This window comes from Phocoena phocoena, chromosome 6 (assembly GCF_963924675.1).
Source record: "Phocoena phocoena chromosome 6, mPhoPho1.1, whole genome shotgun sequence".
In the NCBI taxonomy this organism is placed as follows: Eukaryota; Metazoa; Chordata; class Mammalia; order Artiodactyla; family Phocoenidae; genus Phocoena; species Phocoena phocoena.
The window spans coordinates 106,414,718-106,436,944 of record NC_089224.1 but is presented as its reverse complement, the minus strand read 5'-3'; the positions used below and the strand labels follow the sequence as shown (position 1 = coordinate 106,436,944).

Sequence of the window (22,227 nt, the reverse complement as noted above, 5' to 3'; positions counted from 1 at the left end):
GTCCTAGACCCAAAAGTTTGAAAGCCACTCTTCTAGGACAGTGTGTTAAATGTAACTCTGTGGAGGCAGGTGTGTGGCTGTGCTACCTCTGGGCCAGGATGCTCCTTAGACACAAGGGCCCTCTGAGCCAGAATGACAGACTACTCTAGATATTTAAACAGTATATCACCCAAATAATGAGAAATAACATTTGTTTACTCACTTTCACTGGTATAAAGAATCATTAGTTGAAAATATTTAAAAGACTGAAAAAAATTCAAACTAGGAGGATGAAATGATACATGTCCTAAAAAGACATCAGGACTATATGACTTGTAGGGCCAGACGTGGCTCTAGCCAGACTCCAGTCACCAAGCATCTACAAAAACTAATGAGAACAGAGAAAGGTAATGATGGTTCAGAAGATTACCACCAAACAATGAGCGCCCAAGGGAGAGGAGGGGAGGGGAAGGAGCAACTCATACATCCTGCCCTTTGGCCAACACCCAGTCTAGAAATATATATCCTCACGAGGGCCTGTAAAAAATGTCACACAACAAGATAAAAAGAACATATTACCTCTGGGAAAAAAATGTACTGTAGGATGCAGAAAAAGCTATCTGCATTAGAAATAATGCGGAAATAAAATCCCCCAAACTGAATCAGCAGTATCGTGGATAAGCCCCACACTCGTTTCCAGAATGCAGAGAAGGAAAGAACACAGAGGTGACAATGTTGAGGAAAAATATGATAAATATGGAGAACTAAGACCAATCTAAATATTCTAGGTGTTAGAGAGAAATCAGAACAATTAAAAGAGAAGTAACAAACAGTTTAAAGCTTGCCTGATTAAAAACCAACTAAACAACAAACAAAATATAGAAGCCAATAGGGCTTCCACCATTCCAAGCAAAATCAATAGAGACTCACAGCAAAATAAATCCTGATTTCAAGACTACCTAATTTCAAGACTTAGTGTAAAGCTACAGTAATCAAGACAGTGTAGTACTGGCATAAACACAGACATGTAGATCAACAGAACAGACAGACAGTCCAAAAACAGACTCACACATGTATGATCAATTGATTTTCAACAAAGGTGCCAAGACAATTAAACTGGGAAACAGTAATCTTTTCAACAAATGGCGCTAGAACAACTGGATAGCCACACACACAAAAAAGAACCTTGACGCTTACCTCACACCACATACATATATAAAATAACCCAAGAGATTCACAGAACTATTCTAGAAAAGAGGAAAAGGAAAGGGTAAATTGTTAAGTCCAGGCCCTGGGGTTTGATACTTTTTATTTAAACACATCTTGATCGTCCAGGCATAGCATGACCTCTTCTCAGAGAAAAGACAGGAGAAAATCTTTGTGACCTTAGGTTTGTCAAAGACTTTTTAAATAGGACACAAAAAAACAAAACTCTTCCAGAAAAAAAAAAAAATTGATATATTGGACTTCAACAACATTTAAAACTCTTGTTATTCAGAAGATGCTGTTACAAAAATGGAAAGGCAAACCACAGACCCGAAGAAAATATCTGCGAACACATATCTTACTTATAACTAGGATATACCCAGAACTTACAACCTAATAGAAGACTAACAAGCCAATTTTAAAAAGACCATATGGGGCTTCCCTGGTGGCGCAGTGGTTGAGAGTCCACCTGCCGAGGCAGGGGACACGGGTTCGTGCCCCGGGCCGGGAATATCCCACATGCCGCACAGCGGCTGGGCCCGTGAGCCATGGCCGCTGAGCCTGCGCGTCCAGAGCCTGTGCTCCGCAACGGGAGAGGCCACAACAGTGAGAGGCCCGCGTACCGCAAAAATAAATAAATAAATAAAATTAAAAAGACCATATGATTTGAACAGACACTTCACTAAAGAAAATACACAAATGGTAAATCAGCACATGAAAAAAATGTTCAACATCACTAGTCATTAGGGAAATGCAGATTAAAACCACAATGAGATATTACTAAGTGCTCCTACATTACTGAGGAGCAATTAGAACTCTTATGCACTGTTCCTAGGAATATAAAATGGTACAACCACTTCAGAAAACAGTCTGTAGTTTCTTAAAAAGTTCAACGTACCCTATGGTACAAGACAGCCATTACACTTGTAGATTTTTACCCAAGAGAAACAAAAGCATATATTTTGTATACAAATGTACCGAGCAGCTTTATATGTAAAAAGTAAAAAACTAAACACAAGCCAAATGTCCAGTATCAAGTGACTGGATAAACATATTGTGGTCTAGCCATACAATGGATACTACTCAGCAATCAAAAAGGAACTAGTGATACATGCAAAATGGATAATCTCAAGATAACGATGCTAAGTAAAATAAGAAAGATAAAAAAGAGTACGTATGGTATGATTCCGTTTGTATAAGATTCTAGAAAATGCAAACTAACCTATAGGGTTAGAAAGCAGGTCTGTGATTGCCTGAGGAGAGAGGATGTATTACAGAGGAGCACAGAGAAACTTCTGGGGGGGTTGTGTGGATATATTCATGATCTTGATTTTGGTGATGGTGTCACGGGTGTATACCTACCTATGTCAAAGCTCATCAAATTATACTTTAAATGTGTGCGTTTATTGCACATCGAGTATACTTTGGTAAAGCTGAAAAGACTTTCCTGATCTTAAAAAAAAAAAAAAGACCTAATAAAGAAGCCAACGGGGTTCACAGTATTCCAGAAAAGGCAATGAATCCCACGATGAATCCTGGCAAGTACTAACGGTGATTTCAGACCTTTCTTCCGTCATAGTACGTGCTGAAGGCTGGGGAGCCACAGAGTTAGGAAGGGAAAGAAAGCTGAATGCATGAAAAATTTCTGAATCCCTAGGTGTCTTTCACATGTGAAGGCAACAACAAAAAAGATCCCGTCCCCTTCCCTGAAAGAAATACATTAAAACATGCTCCAGGTGATTCAAAATTAAGACCTAAGAATAGGGAAGTAATGAGACAAGAGGACTGGCGTTTATTCTTTCCCTCTGGAAACCTAGCCTGAGGAAGCAATCTGAAACATGAGAAATGACTTATTTAAGATAAAAACAGTAAAATAATGTTCGCTGACATTTTCGCAGGACTTGCCCTTCACATGCATCATGTAATCCCACCCGGATCCTATAACGAGGCACTGAGATCATCTCTATTGGACCGAAGGTCTCAGAAAGGTTCAGCAGGTTGCCTGAGGGGGCAGAGCATGGATCTGAACCCTGATGAGGCAAATCACAAAATTCAGCTCTGAGTCATGACTCCCTCCTCAAACACGGGAAATAACATTATAAGATGTCTGATTCAGAATATTTTACAGACATGAAATGATGTTTACAGGTTTTCTCGGTGGAATTGGGGGAGGGTGCTTATGACATGATGCTGAGTGAGGGACTCGGGCGTAGACTGTGTTGAAGACAGTGATCTCGGCTGCAGGAAGAGGCAGAAACCAGATCCTTGGCGTGGCATTTGTAAGAGCAAGGAGTCGGGAAAGTGTTCAGGCAACGCTAGCAGGACAGACCAAGGAAAAGGAACGAGTGAGACATTTTTATATCAACACGGTCAGATCTTGAAGACGTGGCTATACGGTCAAAACAAAAGGGAATAAAACAAAAACCAAGTTGCAGAACGACATATATGTAAGCCACCGCACAAACAATGTATTCCTACGGGTGCGCACACACATACGTCCCAGGACAAAAAGGACCTGGTAGCTTAGAGCAGTGATGGCCCTGGGCTACTGGCAGGACCGGGATGCGGGACGGTGTCTGTGGTGTGGACAATACAAGTCTCTGAGGTCAGGGTGTGGATTGTTTTCCCCCTGCTTTTGATATATTTTTATAGGTTAATTTTTTCAATGAGAAATTATTTTTCTTTTTATCAGAAAAAAAAGATGGCAAACATTAGGAGAAGACTTCTAGAAGAGCAAAGGTATAAAAACGTCCTGCACGGCACTTGGTGCTACAGGAACATCTTGTTTTCCAGCTAATGTGGCTGCTGGTGGACAAGGACCAGAGGTAATGTGCAAAAGAAAGTGACGGAATGCGGGGAGGAATGGAGGAGCAATAGGCAAAAGCCACAATAACTGAGTGAAGGTGGGCGGGGGGGAAAGAGCACAGCAAATGGCTAAATGAAACTCTACTTCATTCCTGCAAAACACCACTGGGAAGAAGTCATCTGTGACACACAGCTTCTGTGCCAGGTGTAAGGACATGCTTAATGAATGCCATTTAATGAAGAAAAAGGCTCTTATAAAACACCTGGCACAAGCAGGGTGAGGGAGTCACAGGAAGGGAGACCTTCGCCGCACCTGCTGGCATTTTAATAAGCACCTTCTAAAGCGTCCGCTCTCCAAGGCTGGTCAACGGTGTCAGAACCAGGTCCCTGACCACTGCCCACACTCGCTGACAGTTTGGGGAAGCTTATTTCTTAAGGACCATATGCTCAGGTATTGGAGTGCTCTGGAAGGTAATTAAAATGGATCACTTTCAGCTGGAAGGGCCTGACCGGCACTCACATCCTCCTCTAAGACTTCACAGCCAGGATTCCTGCGCGGGGTCCCCTGTGCTTCCAAACCGAGATTTTGAGTTACCATTCAGATCTGTGCAGACCCGGAGAGGTGAGAAAACACTGTGTTTTCTTGTAACCTGGTTCTACTAAAACAGAGAGTCCGTTATTGTAATGACCCTGGGCCCTAAAATATTTTTAGGTGTGGACATTGTTTTTCTCACTGATTTTGGAGCCAATCTCAGAAAGGGCAAAGTTTACTACCCTTTCTCGTGATCTGATGAGACATTTAGCTTTGTTCTGTTTTGTAAATGACACCAGCAAAGTCAAGTGAGGTTTTATTAAACCTAAAATGGACCTATTTCCTCTGCAATGATAACTCACTATCTTAAAACTTCCATGCCCAGACCTGAAAGTTAATTCCAAATATACCCAATAAATTGATGCCATCCAAGGGGAGACAGATTGTGGGATCCAGAGGCGCACAAGGGTACTAGAGTCAAGACGTTGTGACCGACTCAGTCCACCAGGTTTTAATTGAGCTCCCACTGTATGCCAAGCACTGTGTTTGGCCCTGGGATGTTTTTTTAAAAATGATAAGTGCATCTTACTAAATGAGAGAAGCCAATTTGAAAGGGCTACATACTGTATGATTCCAACTCTTATGACATTCTGAAAAAGGCAAAACTATGGAGACAGTAAAAAGATCAGCCAGAGGGGTCTCAGGGAGAGACGAACAGGCAGCGCACAGAGAATTTTTAGGACAGTGAAAAGACTGTTCATGGTATAATAATGATGGACACACGTCATTATACGTTGGTCCAAATCCATAGAATGTACAACACCGAGAGTGAACCCTAAGGTAAACTGTGGAATTTGGGTGATTATAATGTGTCAATATAGGTTCATCTTAAAAAAAAAAAAGAACGAACTATTCTGTTGAGTGAGTGACATTGATCATGGAGGAAGTAAGGTGTGGGTGAGGGAAGGGGGTATATGTGAAATCCCTGTACCTTTCTATTTTGTTGTAAACCTAAAACTTCTTTAAAAAAATAAAGTCTTTTAAAAAAATTTTAAAAAAAACACCCCAAACCCAAGTAAGACTCATATCTTTCCCCTTCAGTTGTATCTATAAGTAAATTGAAACACATACATAAATCCCCTCTATCATAGAATAAAAAGCTCTAAATATCATAAGCTGTACAAAGAGAAGACTCTAAGGTTATATGCTTCAATTTTAAGGCAATGGCATAAAACAAAACAAACATCTGTTGAGGGCCTACCACACACCAGTGCCTCCACTACAGCCTGTGAAGTACCCAGGGACGTGGGAGCTGCAGTGCCACCTGCCAAGAGGGAAGAACGTGGTGGGGGAGGAAAGGCTGGCGCAACGAAACTGCAATTCAAGAGTCAAGACAACGACCTAAGAAATGTCACAAAGGAAGGGAGGGCAACAGAGGCTTCGGCAGTCAGAGACCTGGGAGGTCATTGCGGATTCACGGGTGGGAGTGGCTTTCTGGAGGCAGGGGCACTGAATGCTTTGTTCCTGTTATCACCTGTGTTTATGACAGTCACCACTTGCTGAGCACATTCTTCATGCTTCTCACTCATTTCTAATCTTCACAACCCAGTGGGTTCTACAGGTTGGAAGAAAGAAGGTTCAGAGAGGTTAAGGAACTTGTCCAAGGTCACACAGCCAAAGGAACTGGCTGAGCTAGGATTTGAGTTTATGCTTTTTCCACAAAGCCATGTTGCTTCACCAAGACAACACAAGCACAAAAGTATAAATGCAGACTTGTTCATTTTCCATTCAGGCAACCCATTTGCCATGATCAATGTAACTTCAACCTACCAACTCGACGATATAATGAGTCTTCCTCATGGGCAACACAGACACACACACAGACACAAGCACACTCCAACCAAATCACTCTGCATTGGACAAGGGAAAAAAAGCTGCCACTGGAAGACTAAGGAAATCACAATTCCAAACTCCCCAAGTTCCTAAACACGTAACTTTAAAGTACGTCACGACAACATACTCGACAGCATATGGCAAATCAATTACTAGTTTAAATCTTAAAACAAAAACATGGCAAGTGTGGTGCAGAAATAATCAAGAACAACGGTTCAGTTTAGATTACAGTGGGCCACTAGAGTTTTGAATACAATTAATCATCATTCCAGGCAATGGGAAGCCATATTGACACTTATTCCGAATTTGAATATTTAATTAGGGTGAAGTTCTTCATCAAATTACCGCAGAACTGGGAGAAAGCCTGGAAGACTTACACAATTGCTATCTTAACCCCTTCCCAGCTGCTCACCTGTGAGCGCAGCTCTGGAGGGGAGAAGGCCTGTGCCCAGCCTGACGCCGTGGGAACTCAGGGGGGATGCTGGCGATCGAGGCTGAGAGCGGCCAGATGGTGACAACAGAAAGGTCCAAGGGAACGAACTGCTCGTGCCCAGAGTGAACTCTGAAACGAACTCTGGACCAAGACAGAAAGTCACATGCGTGAGTGCCCACTGTGTGCCCGGCGTGGCACTTCCATGTGTTTCCCTATTTGGTTCTCACAGCAACCCTGCAAAGAAGGTATTCTTATCTCCATTTTATAGACAAGGAAACTGAGGCTCAGAGGACTGATATAACTTACTCAAGGTATCACTGCTTGTGAGTGGTATCAAGAAGGCCAAGTTACTCATCACACACACACACACACACACACACACACACACACACACACACACACCCCTACCTTGTACTCCCCAAAAGAGACAAAGAGAACACCTAAGAGTCAATAAAAATGTATTTAAAGCTGTATTTTGGATATTCTGCATCGTGCAAATAAATTGGAGCGGGAGGGCAACCAAACCCAGGCCTCCTCAAGCAGCATTCTAAAATTCATCTCTTAGATTCAAAATGCACCACTGAGCTCCCCAAGCTGGGACATCACAATGACGCTGTGTCCAGCTGCTCCGGAGACGGGTGAGGGCATGGGCAGCAAAGCTCAAGGAAAGAGCCTTGGGCTGCAAACTTGACACCTGGTACTGCCGCCCCAACCCTGCCCAAGGGAGCCTCGCCGAGGCAGTCACCGCACACCACCACTGGTGGCCAGGGTGGGGTGGCAGGGTGGCCGTGGTCAGTAACAGGACAAGAAAATGGGAATTTGTTTTTTCTTTTCTTTCAAAATGGCAACAGTAGCATTTATAACTACCTATCAATTTGGACAAGAGATGACATTTCCTTAAGGTCCTCTTTCTCACTGTACGAAAAGACTTTTATTGACATTTCACGGGTGCCATGTGATTCTGAGTGACCAAAAGTAACACATTTTCCCATGCAATCTCCCCCAAGACCCCCAGGATGGGGCCAAAGGCTGACTGTGCACACTGCGCCTGGCCGTGGTGGGTTCAGAGATCTTTCTGCTTCCAGATTCCACCGAGGTGCTGAGAATGTGGGGCGTCCTGATGGTTTCTGACGAGCAGTTTTCTTTTAGAAGCTCACGATGGGTTCAATTACCCTCCTGTGGACGTGGCCAGAGCTCCATATGCAGCGGCCACTTTCGGCAGGAAGCGGATTACGGGATGGAAGGGAAGAGCCGGCCGCGCAGCCCCGCGCTCGGCCCTCTTCCCGGCGGGCGGGCTGCAGGAGACCCAGGGTCCAGCAGCCCTGCTCCAAGCCCGCTCCTTGCGGGAGCAAGTGCGTCGGGAACTTTGAAACTTTCCTTTGTATATTACATTAATCCATACAAGACAATCTCTTTTAATGAGGAGTGATGTAGTTACAAACTCTCCAGAGCCATAATTAGAGCAAACTAATTGAAGTTGTGTTTTGACACACTTTCCAAATTCACGGGTGCCGGATGACATATTCACAACACTGCTGCCGCACAACCATGGCGACGGCAAAATCATTAGGCTAATAACACTTATTTGCATTCCTCTCACGCCGGCAGCTCTCCCTTAAATACTGTTTCTACTACTGCTCCTTTACTGTAAGTTTCCACTGGAAGATATTAACAGTAATTATTAGTACTTTAGTGGAATTTTAACGTTAAAGAATCGCAACCTGCATTAACGCACATCGAATGCCAATTCTTTTCCGTAACCACCGTTGGAAGGTTGGGGGTTATCTTCCTCCACCCCTCACCCCACGACCTGATGGCGATACAGTTTCACAGCTTCACTTGGGACGACCACTCCTAGCCCACTCCCGGTGGGATCTGAAGTCCGGGCTCCTGAACTATTCTGTTTCAAATGTTTGACGAGGAAAATCTTTTTTTTTTTTTTTTTAAAGTACGTTAAAATGAAATAGTTAAGGAGAAATTTTTTCCGAGCAGTTAAAAAAACATCAACAATTTACAACACAGTCTTTGGTAATAATACTAATGAGTCCCAGGAGGACGTGCTTTAACCACTCTGTCACCACCCTTTCAGTGATGAAAGACAGACTTGGAATAACCAGACGTGAGAAAGGCCAGCGCGGGTGGGGCAGGTCTGATCTGTCAATAGGGAGGCCCTGTTTGCCACCAACAAGGCCAGTTTTGGGGATGCTTAACTCACCCACACACAGAGAGGAAGACTCGACAGTTCTGAATAATGGTTATTAACGACTCCCTCCTCTAAAGTGACAAATTACTTCTGAAATTTAGAACCGGAGAGGTGTGAAGAGTGAAGGGAACGTGACAGGAAATGCCAGCAGAACGGAGGTCCTGCTTACTACTCCACGGCGGGGAAGGGCTGGGCCCTGGAAGACAACTCAGCTCAAGGGCCCACCTCTCTGGGCATCTGGTGGCTCTGCCAGGGCTGTAAGCACAGCCATCCCTGCCTGCACCTCGTGTCAGTGACCAGCGTCTCACCTCCCAGGTGCACCGTAACGGGGAGGTGAGACCTGGTTCCAGCCCTGCTCTCCCCACGTGCCAGCCTCAACCGGTCACTGCCAACAGCCCCTCACTGGATACTTAGGGTTGGGCTAGACAGTCACTCAGATTCTGGGCTTCCATAAATAACTTGGGATCAAGAAAAACCACCACCATGTCATTTACCTTTCAAAATTCAAGAGAAAATGGGGGCATAGGATGACACTGTCTTAACTAAAAATGGGCGCTTGTGTACAATTTCAAACTACAGTATTCAAATATGTATTTCAGGATAGATGTCTAATCTCAACCAGGGAAGATTTAATTGAGTGAAGAAAATGCTTTCTTAGAAAAATGTCAAAGGCTATACTCCTTTAACGCTTGGCAGTTTTCAGTTTCTTGAACTACCATTCTCGGACCACTCTGCTATTTTTCAAGTCACTGGTTACTCATAAAACAAAAAAGGAAAAAAAAAAGGGGAACTAATTTTCATAGCTGCAGCAACATTCCAAATCATGGTATTTATTCACTACATATAAGTTTTATTACACTTGAACCCTGAAATGCCAAAACACCTACCTCCATTATAAAAGAAATGAAGAAAAAAGCCAAGCCTGGCTGAGGGCACCACACTTCCATTGCAGATGAGCTAGTCTCATCTTAGAAACTGAAATATTTAAAGAGTCTCTAAACCTCACTGACACTGCTTTTAAAAACAAGGGACATATGGGCACTGCTAGCTTTTCATCTTCTTCCAGCCTACTAAAATACCCGCCTCTCCAAAATTCAAGAGTAGTGAGGCTGCCAAACTCAGATTCATGAAAGGCCCCGCGCGTCTTCCCCTTCTTGCCCAATCAATCTCCAAAGCTGTGGAAAACAATTTGTTTAGCAAAATGAAGCAATGACTAATTAGGAGGTGGAATGTGGGTCCTGGTCTGGAAGCGTTTATGGCTGGGTATGGTCCCCGGGGGAGGCCGTGCCACTGGCTGCAGGGGACACTGAGGTGGAGGGTCCTAAATTCAGGAAGCCCTGAGGCTCCTTGAAGGCAGGGAGGACAGGATGGTGTGGCCTGGGTTCCAATCCTGGCCCTTGGGTAAGTCACCATCTCTCCAAGCTTCGGGTTTCTCATTTCTTAAAATGAGGACACGATTATTCACCTCACTGCATGGTTGTAAAGACTAAAACGATATACATGAAGTGTTTACACAGTGCCTGGCACAAGATGCTCAAAAAATTGTAGCTGAAATAATAATGATGATGGTGATAATTGTATTTATTCGGATAATTATTAATATTATTATTCAACTGGAAACAAAACATCTGCTGCTCAAGAAGGAAGTTCAAATTGAATGCTACCCTACCCACAGGCAAAAGTGCCACCTAAATAAATCCAAAAGGCCTTTGAAAAGTTACTGCAAGCAAAGGATTCTATTAAACATCCAAATTAATAACGGAAACCCTGCCTTGAAACAGAACAGCATGGGTGGGGGGCAGGGGGAGCGCTGTGCGCTCAGAGGTGGTAAAACACCAGGAAATTTCACTTAACACTCATTTTTACTTTGTTCGGAGGCTAGATTTACACTGAGAGACCCAGGTGAAATATTCCACAGAGCCACCTGCAAACAGACTATCAGCTTCCACTCTGATAAAAGGTGAAACATCCTCCTCTAAATGGTCTGCTTCACAAAGCCGACCCCTAAGTGAGCGGATAAATCTGCTCTGACACATGGAAAACTATTTTCATAATCCTGAAAAAGGCCCTTCTCCAACCCCCCGAGCTCAAACCCACTGTGCAAAGAGCCCTCGCACATTTGAGAAACAGGCATAGGAGGGAATCATTTCACATGTATAAACCCGCTCTCTGGGACAACAACAAGCCCACATAACCATCATAACCACCAAGAAAAATAAGGCACTCACAAAGTCACAAAAATTACAAAGATGACACATTTACAAGCAGCAAATACCTTGTCAAAAATCCGATGCACGAGACTGAAAGCAGGGAAGGCCAGCTCAGAGGTGGGAGCCGTACTGACTACTACCTAATTGTTCATTAAATAGAAGCTCTGACTTCCCAATAAGCCGTATTAAAAATTAATATCAAAATAATACCATTCAGCCTAAGTTCATCATTCATATCTAACAATACCAAACTGCATTCTAATGAAATTTCACCTTCAAAATAACTGACACCAAAACTAAGTCTGATACTGTTACAAAAGCAGTGCGGGCTTTGTGGCCCACACATTTTAAGGATATTCAAATAACCTTGCTCTGTAGGTCTCTCTCACACCACTCTCATGATCCCCAGAATAAATCAAACTGCTCGCAACCCTGCGTAATCGCGGGCTTGGAAGCCGGTCGAGGGGACCCTCTGGTGTATGGCCCTCACAGGTTCTCCTCAGGCAGCAACCACAACTCAAGTGGACTGGCCCCCCAGCTCCTGCCCACACGGCAGGCTCTGGGAAGTCCTCTCCAGCGCCGGTCAGGAGCCTGGAGAAGCTGCACGTGAGACGGATGGGACACCTGGGGCTGCGCCCAACCACTGCTCCGCTCCCCAGCGAAATGCTTCACACCAGTGAGCCTGTGACCACGAGCATCAGGGCACAGGGACAGTCTGCAAGCCAGGAGCAGCTCATCCGCTTGGGTTCAAATCCCAGCTCTGACACTTAGTAGCTGTGTGACCTTGGGAAAGGAACTTAACCTCCTTGATTTCAGTCTCCTCACCTTGAAAAGGAGGAAAAAATAGTACCCGACTCACAGATCTGTTATGAGGATTAAATGAGCTTTTCTTTGTAAAGTACTTGAATAGTGCCTGACACCCAGTAAATAAGTCTCCGTTGGCTGGTTGGTTGCATGGATGGATAGATGGAAGGAGAGATGGATCCATACACGATACCTGGTCCTACGCGTCCAAATCAGCTCACTTTATACATTCAATTCATATTTTCTGAGTGCCGCCACGTGCCAGGCACCTGGAGTTCAAAGGTCCCTACCATTCTGGAGCCACACATTTTCCCCTGAATACTTACTCTATCAAATGAGATGACGCAGCTCAAAGCACTCGGTACATTTTGATACACAGTGATGCAACGTTATCATCATTATTTTTGTGACTAGCCTTTTCTGAGGCTTTAAAGGAGAAAAAGGAAACATGAGAACCCCTGTCATCAGTAAGCCAGAAATCTATTCATAAGACCAAACATAAATAAACTCGGCAATGACAGGGAAACGTGAAATGCCAGACTGCACGGTGCAGGCAACTGGAGGAGAGGAAGGCGGAAAACGATGTGGCCAGGCTTTCCAGAAGAGGTGAGGGCGAGGCGAGGGCTGGAGGGTGGACAGGACCCATCCTCTGCACTCTGGAGCCCAGTCTGTGTCTTTCAGGAGGGCAGGGGCTCACAGCAATGGCCCGAGCAGAGATGGACAGGGTGCCCAGGAGCCGAGAGGAGACTGGCCTGATTCGAGCGAGATGACGTGGGAGGCGTGTCAGGCAATAGGAAGCCAGCGAAGGCTCCGGACAGGTAAAAGAGCACGTGCACGCTTGAGAACCCCAACAGGACGGCAGGCAACCCAGGACTTTAAAGTTCCAGACAAAGAATGTAAGCGTGGGCTATTTACATGAAATAATACCGAGCCCCAGGAGCCTCTAAGTTTGATTTCGTGTTCTGGTCCCACCCCTCCAGCAGGTTCTTCTTTGGGACACCTGATGGCTGGTGCTTCCAGTTGGAGCAGGTGGAGGGTACCACGCGCAGAGTGAGACGATTCCTGCACCCATGCTCCCTGTGCTGGAACAGCAAAGCTGTCTTACCGCCTCCATCTTCAAAGGAGGGTCATAGCAGGAAGGATACGAACACGTGTGTCCTATCTTCAGAGTTAAACAAAAATGTGTGTGGTGTTCGCATGAACAGAAAGTAAGTCTACTTCTCCAAAGTAAAGCCAGACCCGCAGTTGTGCCTGGACACGGCCTCCAGAGGGGCAAGGTCCTGCAGGCCCTCCCTGGGCTCACGTACCCCCAAACTGTCTCTTGCGACTGTGGAGCTCAAAATCCATGTCATAAATTGTTTACTATGCGGGGAAAAAAAGAATCAGTGGAATCAGCCCTTGGGCTTGCCTTCTAATCTTACCTTGACGGGGGACACATATAACCCTTCTCATAAATGATGAACCCTTATTAAACAACAGTTTTCCACTCTAAAATGAATTCCCTCCAATCCTCTGGGCTGAGCCTTCTCCTACTAAAACCTATCAAAGAGGAGAAACTGCTGGGCCTCCTCATAGGCAAATGCCCCCCGCTCCAAGCCAGCTGCCGCTCGGGGAGGGGCAGACACCTCGGCAGGAAAGGGAGAACAGCCTCCCTGATCTGTGCAACTCCAGGCCTCCCGTTCAAGTCCTGCCACAACAGGACGGGTGACAGATGTCGTCTGTGGTTCAAAGAGCATCTTATGACTGAACACTGACAGAAGGCAGCCCGAGCACCTTAGGCTGTCAGCTCAGACGACAGGACTGCAGCCGGTGAGCAAAGGCTCCATCCCCGCTGCCGGCCTCTTCCGTGGGTGGATCAAGTGGCCCAGTGGATCCCACACCCGTGGGAAGGTGGGGTCGGGGGGCCAGGACAGAGCACAGCAGCCCACAGGCTCCCGAAAAGGGATGTGACAGGGATAAGCCCAGACGTGCATGGCCTGAATGCTAGATCACCACGGAGGGATGTTTCCTCTCCTTTAGGAAGAGCTATTAACCTTTCAGATGACAGCCCTGGGATGGGAGTGACGAGACGATTTCTGAGGTCAGCAAGGATCTCTGTTCTCAAAACCTGACATCGACGTGCAAAAGTTGTGACTGAATCCTGGTGTCCCTGAGTGGAAGACTAAATGCATGTGACACATCTTCTGCCATCAAAATGCCCCATTTCCCAGAGTATCTGTCACAGATTGATAACATCCACGCAAAAAGTTAAGTACAATTATGACTGTCACTAAGAAACATACTTCGGAACCTGTGACTGACAACTTGCTGGAAGCTGACAAATCACCGGAAGATTCCCGAACAACTCAAGAGCAGCGCCGCGCACCTTATAAGGGAAGCTCAGCCCCAGCGGACACGGGGAGAGGCTCCCGGGAGGCTGCGCCCTGTGTCTCTGGGAGGGAAGATGACATTTTCTCCTGGGGGGACCGTGTCGGTGAAGGTCACCGCAGGAGCCCATGGCCTGAGATCTGGGGGGCAGAGTTCAGGGGGCCGCTTCTCCCTCAGGACCCCAGGCCAGTGGGAAGGGCAGAGTGGCGCTGCCGGAGCCACGGGGCCCCACCCAGCCCTTGTCCACAGAGCCGGGAAGTGCCCGGACATCCCAGCACTCTGGGGTGCAGACTACCGGCTTCAGCTGGACTCCGAGAGCGAGCTCCTGCCTGCCCACGCTGGGATGGAGCCACAGGCCGCAGCACGTGGGCCTCTGTGCCTCCATCTTGGGAGGGCGCCACAGTGCCACCCTGCAGGCCCTGAGCTCCGTCCTGACACCGGCTCCAGTGCGCGGGAGGAGGCCCGGCTGCAGGTCGGAGGATGAGGAAGCGCCGACAGTGGCGCGAGCAGACCTGGGTGACAGGTGCCCGTTGGAGCTCCCCGAGTCACCCGGGGCAAGATGTCTGCGGCCCTAACATGCAGGTCTGCTGAATCTGTATTTCTGAGGGTGGAGCTAGGGAATATGATGCATTTCAAGAATCACTGAAGGTCTGAAAACCCAAAGGCTGTTTGAATACTGCCAGCAATTGGGTGCACATGACCTCGCAAGCCGGCTTCTTCAATGCCACGGGGTTTTTCTTTACCTTTGGGAAGTTCTCTTTATTAATTTTTTAAAATGTTAAGCCCAAACCTACCTCCTTGTAACTTCATCCCACCTGATCTAATTTTGCCTCAGGGGCTCCCAATGCCCCAGCCGCACCTGGAAGCACTTCTCCTTCCCCTTCTACACGGTGACCATTCAGACATTTGAGGCCAGCTGCCTCGCCTTGACTCAGATCAAAACTCAGCGATTCCTCACACTCAAGCTCAACGCTCGAGTCGGGTAACTTTGACAAGGTGGTGCGTGGCAGTGGACGCGACCCTCCTGATGTCCTGACAGGCGCCGGACACCGGGTCAGGGGGCGTGCCCCACTGTGCACGCCAGGCTGCACTTGAGGTACCCAAGCTCGTGCCCAGCCTGGCTACTTCACATGAACCGCTGCTAAGCCACATCTCCTCCATTTGGTGCCCGAGCAGTTGACTTTTTGAACCTTGGGGGCCCTGTCCATCTTCGCCCATCACCTTTCATCCCCCGGTAGCGGCAGGCATTCTGGCTGTAGAGGAGATGCGGAGTATTGATTCTGTCACTCAGCACATCAGCTCTCCCTAATGACTCTGTGTCATCTGCACATTTGATATGCATGCCTCTGATGTCTTTATCAAGCCACGGGTTCTGCTGTTCAGCAAGCCGGGGGGCAGCAGCCCACCAGGGCCCCTCGTGGGAAGGCACAGAACTGTTCACTCAGCCACACTCTGGGGCTACTGGTACTCCATCAACTGCAAGTCCACCTGCCTCCCCGAGCTTTTCCGGACCTCGGTTCCAGCAGAAGCTGAACCTTCTCTTCCCTGCAGAATCATATGTGAGAGCCAGTGTGTGGGACAGGAGCGGGGGCTGCTCTGGCTGAAGGGGAAAGGTGCTTCCTCTGTCTGCACGTGCCCAAGGCAGCAGCAAAGAAGCAATCGGAAAAGCCCAAATCCAGGGACCCCGACGTTTGCTCTCACACACCAGGCCAACTTGCAAAGCTGAGGCCACCCCGGGAGAGAGGTGGGGACGTGGGATCACGCCCGATGCCCAAGGCCAGGCCCACCCTGCTGATCAATGTGTGTTAAGCAGATGGCAGAGGACGGGGCAGTGCTGGGGCCCAGGGAGAAAATGGAGGCTCTAGGCCCCCGGAAGAAGTGGCATGCCCTTCTTCACGTGGGAAAAACTGTCAAGAAATGAGCATAGAGACGTGTGTGTGTGATGAAGACTCACTGGGTGAGGAAGAGGAGCTCTGCCAACACATCTTATCCTGCCTTTGGCCGTGACCTTCGACCACTGTGCCCCATTCACCGGATACAGCCAAGGGGACTGCCCATCCTGAAAGGACAACGCCACATCTGGCCCCGCGACTAGCATTCTCTGCAGTAACAGGGAGGAAACGGGCAGGAGGTCCTCGTTCTGAGGGGCAGTACCGGCCTCTGGAAAGGGAAGGCGGCTCTGCCAGGACCACGAGGGCCTCAGGTGATGACCCATCAACAGAAACTCCACCAGCTGCCCCTTTTGTCTGACATAAGCTGGGGATGACAGCTCTCCAAAAAGTGACAGGAAGTTCTTTGATATACGAGTGACAGCGAACACGTTTTTAGCTTTTCAGACAGAAGCTCCGGCTCAAGAAGGCAACATGGTCGGCTACTGGCCCTCCCTGACTCCCTTCCTTCCCCCGGGGATTGGCTGGGAAAACGGCCCGCTGCCCGCGGGGGAACCGGCCTGCCTGTCCTCCAGGCTCCTCCAAATCTGGTCAGTAGAGGGCGCTGCATCACCGCACTCTCCCTCCAGCCTGGGCTTTGCAACTTGATCCCTGTGTCCACACAAAGACCACAGCTGAGGTATTTCTTATGCTTGTGGTTTAATAGTACAGGAGAAAGAAGCAGCAAAAACAAACTTGCTATTTTATGATATGATATCACCTATGTAAAAAGTACACAGAAAAATGACTTGAAGGAAATATAGCCAAAGGTTATGAGCCTTTGCTTACTGGAGATGGTATTTGTTTTTTTCATTATTTTCTATACTCTGTCAGTTTTCTACAAGCTTGTATTCCTCTCATAATCAGAAAAACCTGAGGAGTCTTCAGGGACTCAGGAGCTGTCTGCGGGTGAGAGTGGAGAGGCTGCAGCCCAGGGTCTGAGGCTGTTGGAGAAGCATTTGTTGCAAAACTGAATATATGCCTGCACCTGGGCTGAGCTCTGGGAAATAAAAGGCACTAGACACAGTCCCTGCCTTTAAGGAGTTTACAACATGAGTGAAGGTATAATGGCTGAGAAGCGCTCTGAGGGGAGAGCCTGGCACAGGCACAGGGCACTCAGGGAAGGCCTCCTGGGAGAGGCGGCATTTGCGCTGACATCTGAGGTTGGGGATGGGAGACACACCTGATGCACAGGTGTCCACATGAGCAAAGGCACAGAAGCACAAAACAGGAAGGGGAAAAGAGGCTATTGGTTCAAAGTTTGAGGCGTGGGGACAAGAGAGAGAAGACTAATCCTGGGATCCAGACCTGGAGGCCTCCATCCTACAGGCCCACTGCAGGCCCCCAGCGGAGACAAAAGCCTCATCCACAGCTTACCACCAGAGAGAAAGCTGTTAGTTTCCTCTGCTGGACAGATAACAGGGATCTGAAGCCTCACGGAATAACATACTCATCATTTCATAAATCTTCAGTGAAAATTTGAAAAATCAGCATTTCTTTTTTTTTTCTTTTTCTTCTTCTTTTTTTTTTTTTTGCGGTACACGGGCCTCTTACTGCTGTGGCCTCTCCCGTTGCGGAGCACAGGCTCCAGAAGCACAGGCTCAGCGGCCATGGCTCACGGGCCTAGCCGCTCCGCGGCATGTAGGATCTTCCCGGACCGGGGCACGAACCTGTGTCCCTTGCATCGGCAGGCGGACTCTCAACCACTGCGCCACCAGGGAAGCCCAGCATTTCATTTCTTATCAAAGGTGCACAATAGGAGAACAATACGAAAACTGAAGAACATAAAAAAACCCTGATGAATTAGGGGGCTCATGTAGGTGTACAGGCCATCTGTAAATTACTGCATAGTGAGAGAGGAGAGCTTGGGACAGACAAGTGGTTTTTACTGAGAAGCATTAATGTAACATTCAATTATCCTACTGCATACTGGCTGACTTAACTCAGTCAAATTAGAATACATTTTATATTGACTATTTTGACATTTGCTTTATTTGGCAAGTAAAACAAAACTGATCCAATTTCCCTGAAGCCATTGAAAACCATAAACTGTACAACAAGAGGTTATAAAATACATAAGCCTCACAAGGCTTGTTCCCACGCACTATCTCCAGGTCTGTGTGGCTCTCTGTGGCCTGTGTTCTCGGGTCCCCTGGCTTCAGTTCCTAGAGCCCGTGCGCCCACGCTGACCGGCTAGCTTCTGGGGAGATCGCTCTTCCTGCCTTAAGTGGACAATCAGAGCTCTTCCTTTATCTCACAGCAAGTTAAAACCTGCCCTGAGGTGGTGCCTATTTCTAGGCCCTTCCAGATCATATAATGTCAACAGGAAGCAGCTGGAACCTCTCCAAGACAACGGGCCTGAGGTGACCCTGAGCACACGTGACGGGAACCGCAGCCTCAACGGTGCCCTGGGCAGTGAGAAAGGAACTCCAAAGTGCTACCGAGCTGTGCGAGCCTTATACTCCTAAACCAAAGACGCGCAACCCTGGGAAGCTCATCAGTTAGTCATATCTCTTCACACCAAAGTGAAACTGAAAACTGTCAATACTCCTCAAGTTTCAGGCGATGGCAGGGGTAGAAACGATTAAGTACCGCTCTTGGTTTGTGAAACTGTCGAGAGTGAAAAAGGCCAGACTGTCTTCTGGAGGACACCCTGAAGGACAGGCCCCGAGCTGCCGGCTCACGACTGTGTGTTCGTCTGAGGCAGCGGGAAGCCCAGCAGAGGAACAGGGCGCAGGAGACCGCCTGTACCACCCTCTCCCCTGACTCTCGGGGGCAGGGTGTGGACCGTGGGGCGTGGGGAGGGGGAAGCACCCAGTAATGGTTTTATCCTGTTCCTGGCCGATTTTGCGCACCTCGAACTGCCCACGTGGAAGCTCTGAGATCCGTCCTCATTTATGTTACGTCCAGCTCCAAATGGCACCACCTCACAACTTCGTACTGGTTTTATTTACTTTTGTAATTCTTTTCTCAAGCTTAGTCTATCATTTGTTCCCTGTCCTCAAATAATTTACGCTAATGATGCAGAGGTTTTTGAAGGTGTTGACACCACTACTGCCTCTGCTCCAACGGAAATCAGGTGCAGAGACCAGTCTGCTCACCCAAGTTTCTTTGTGGAAACAACTATTTAAAACTAACAGCCCCTGAAAAACTTCTCACTATTCTCTCCTACCCAAAGTACCTATCTCTTAGTCTGTAGCTCTTTGGGAACAGGAACGATATGGAAATGAACAAAATTACCTACCAACCCTCCTGCAGTTGAAAGAGTTGCTGGCCAAGGCAGAGAAGGAATTCCACCTTTTACGGCCAGCACTCCCAGCAGCGTGGCTACAAGTCATGTGTCTGTGTGCGACTATGAGCTCTTTAGTATAACAAGCCCATTTGAAGTTGCATATTCTGCTATTTTAGAAGCCTGCAGAACAGGTGCAAGACAAAATGGCTTTTACGTTCATGTAACGCAAAGATTTCTAACTGATTTTGTAAAACCTCCTCTAAAGGTATATCGCTTCTGCAATGTTTCCGCAGATACCAAGTGGAGGGGTTCTAAGACGTTATGCAGTGGGACCCAAGACCACATGACTCTGTGACATGCATAACAGAACAAGATGCCACTGACAGGGCCTCACCTGGGAAGGTTGGGGGCTGGGGTGGAAGCAGCTGATGACTGGGAAGGCGTCGTGGGTTGAGATGAGTCATGATTTCTTGGTACTCTGCCCATTCGATACCAGATCCCCATGCTGTTCAACTCCCTTTAGGAGAAAAGAGAAATCTTCACGGCACCGTTTAACATAAAATTACCTAAGCTACAAAGCAAAACAACTCATTTAAGAGAATCACAGCCTCAGACGCCAGGGAATCAATTCTTGCCCATGAAGGTGGGTTACATCACCTCCCTTTGTGCTCTGGGCATCACAGTTCAAAGCCTAACGTGATGGCAACTGTCCCAACTCAGCAGGCCCATCTGACGTGGCCATCTTCTTCCCCCACCCCTGGGCCTGCCTTCCTACTATATGCTATCAACATTTTCCTTGGTTCTCGGTCTGCAAAATTCTTTGTATTCCGCCATTTCATTGTGGGTGTTCGTGCGATCATCTGCTTCAAGTTCTTTGTGTGGTTAGGGCGAGACAGATAGGGCACTGGGCTGACACGTGCCTGGTGTTTAGCTATGGGGAGAACTAGCCCCACCCAGCTCCATGCCGTGCTGCCCCCCCGCCTACCCCCCACCTCCAGGGTAAAGCTCCTCACTGCCTGGTGTCACCTGGTGTCAGCCTCATTCTCAGGCTCAGTCTGGGAGACATCTTCACAGAGCCCGAGGCATGTGTCCCATGAACCACCACAACTAAGGGTAGTGACAACAGGGCCCGACGGATGCCACGTCAGGGTTCCTGTTATTTGATCTGCACACACCCCCGCAGCCCGGCCCCATGCCCCACGGTCACAAGTGTTTATGAGACAGGCATACTCGCGGGAACTGCAACAGGATTATTTTAGACACATCAACGTCCAACTGCTCAGCTGCCGCACAGAACTACACGTTGGGATGTAGAGGAAGATCATCCCTCCAAAAACTGAGAACAGATTTGTTCAGAGCATTCTTCTGGTGGTCTCTCAGTATACCGCGGAACTATTCTGAACCACAGCCGTGTCTTATCAGATGGTTGATCCCAATCAGCTGCACTGATTTTGCCACCTCTCGGTATCAGGCCAGTCAGGCCTTGGAGGAGCTGTTCCCAGTCTGACAACCCCAGACCTTTGCAAAGTAACCTGTGGAACTGTGCCCATTCTTAAGAAAAAGCGACAGAGCTCTGAACACTGAATTCTCTTTCCTTAAAAATAACACTGGAATTGTCTTCCTCGGAAAAAGAATTTTTGCCCCAAGATGAAACAAAAATATACTTTATTTAGCAATCTTTTCAAAATGATATAAAAAAAGGGATTCTAGTTTTGATTACCAAGACATATATGGTAAGAATCTATTCTTTAGAATTGTTTAAATTGGTTAAAAATTGAATCTTTTAAAGTAGCATAGTGTGTAATTTTAAAGAACTGAATACACATAGCAACTGAATATACATAATACATGTAGTAATTATTAAACTGTTGGTTTCTACTATTTGTATGTAAATGGCTATTTCTAAGATACCTGAAGTATGGTTATTTTCTTACCTATTTTCTACTTCCATAATCCTGTTTCCATAACGACTTTAAACCATGTTGCAAAACAGGATTTTTGAGTGTGTAGAAAGGGTATGATCATAGAGTCCTTTTTTAAAAAAATTAATTATTAATTTATGGCTGCGTTGGGTCTTTGTTGCTGCGCGCAGGCTTTCTCTAGTTGTAGCGAGCAGGGGCTACTCTTCGTTGCTGTGCGTGGGCTTCTCATTGCAGTGGCTTCTCTTGTTGCAGAGCACGGGCTCTAGGCACGCAGGCTTCAGCCGTTGTGGCTCGGAGGCTCTAGAGTGCAGGTTCAGTAGTTGTGGCCACAGGCTTAGTTGCTCTGCGGCATGTGGGATCTTCCTGGACCAGGGCTTGAACCCGTGTCCCCTGCATCGGCAGGCAGATTCTTAACCACTGCACCACCAGGGAAGCCTGAGTCCTTCTTAAGGACCACAAGATCTTGAGAGAGAGAATCAGATTCCATAGCTGAAGAGTCCAAACAAGCTATCGTGCACCAAGATGAAAATAACCTCTATTTCTGTGACACCTGCTCCCCACGTGCTTCAAGCAAGCTCTATCTCTCTCTCTATCACCCAGTCCGTGAGCAGCCTTCAAGTAGAGGCCGTGGCTTTTCGAGTAAAGAGGAGGGTCTGGGCTCAAATGAGCAAGATCCAGGAGGCCGACCTCAAAAGCCAAGTAGGAGAACGCAT

The 22,227-nt window shown here is 47.3% G+C and overlaps 1 protein-coding gene across 1 annotated transcript in view; it reads right to left on the bottom strand.

Annotated features, from left to right (window-relative positions):
• The window catches only part of MVB12B (multivesicular body subunit 12B), a 177,044-nt gene that overhangs the window by 83,308 nt on the left and 71,509 nt on the right, over window positions 1-22,227 (bottom strand). Inside the window, exon 6 of the mRNA XM_065879486.1 lies at window positions 19,987-20,109. Within this exon, the coding sequence (XP_065735558.1) occupies window positions 19,987-20,109 (123 nt within the window). The remainder of the gene's footprint in view (window positions 1-19,986; window positions 20,110-22,227) is intronic.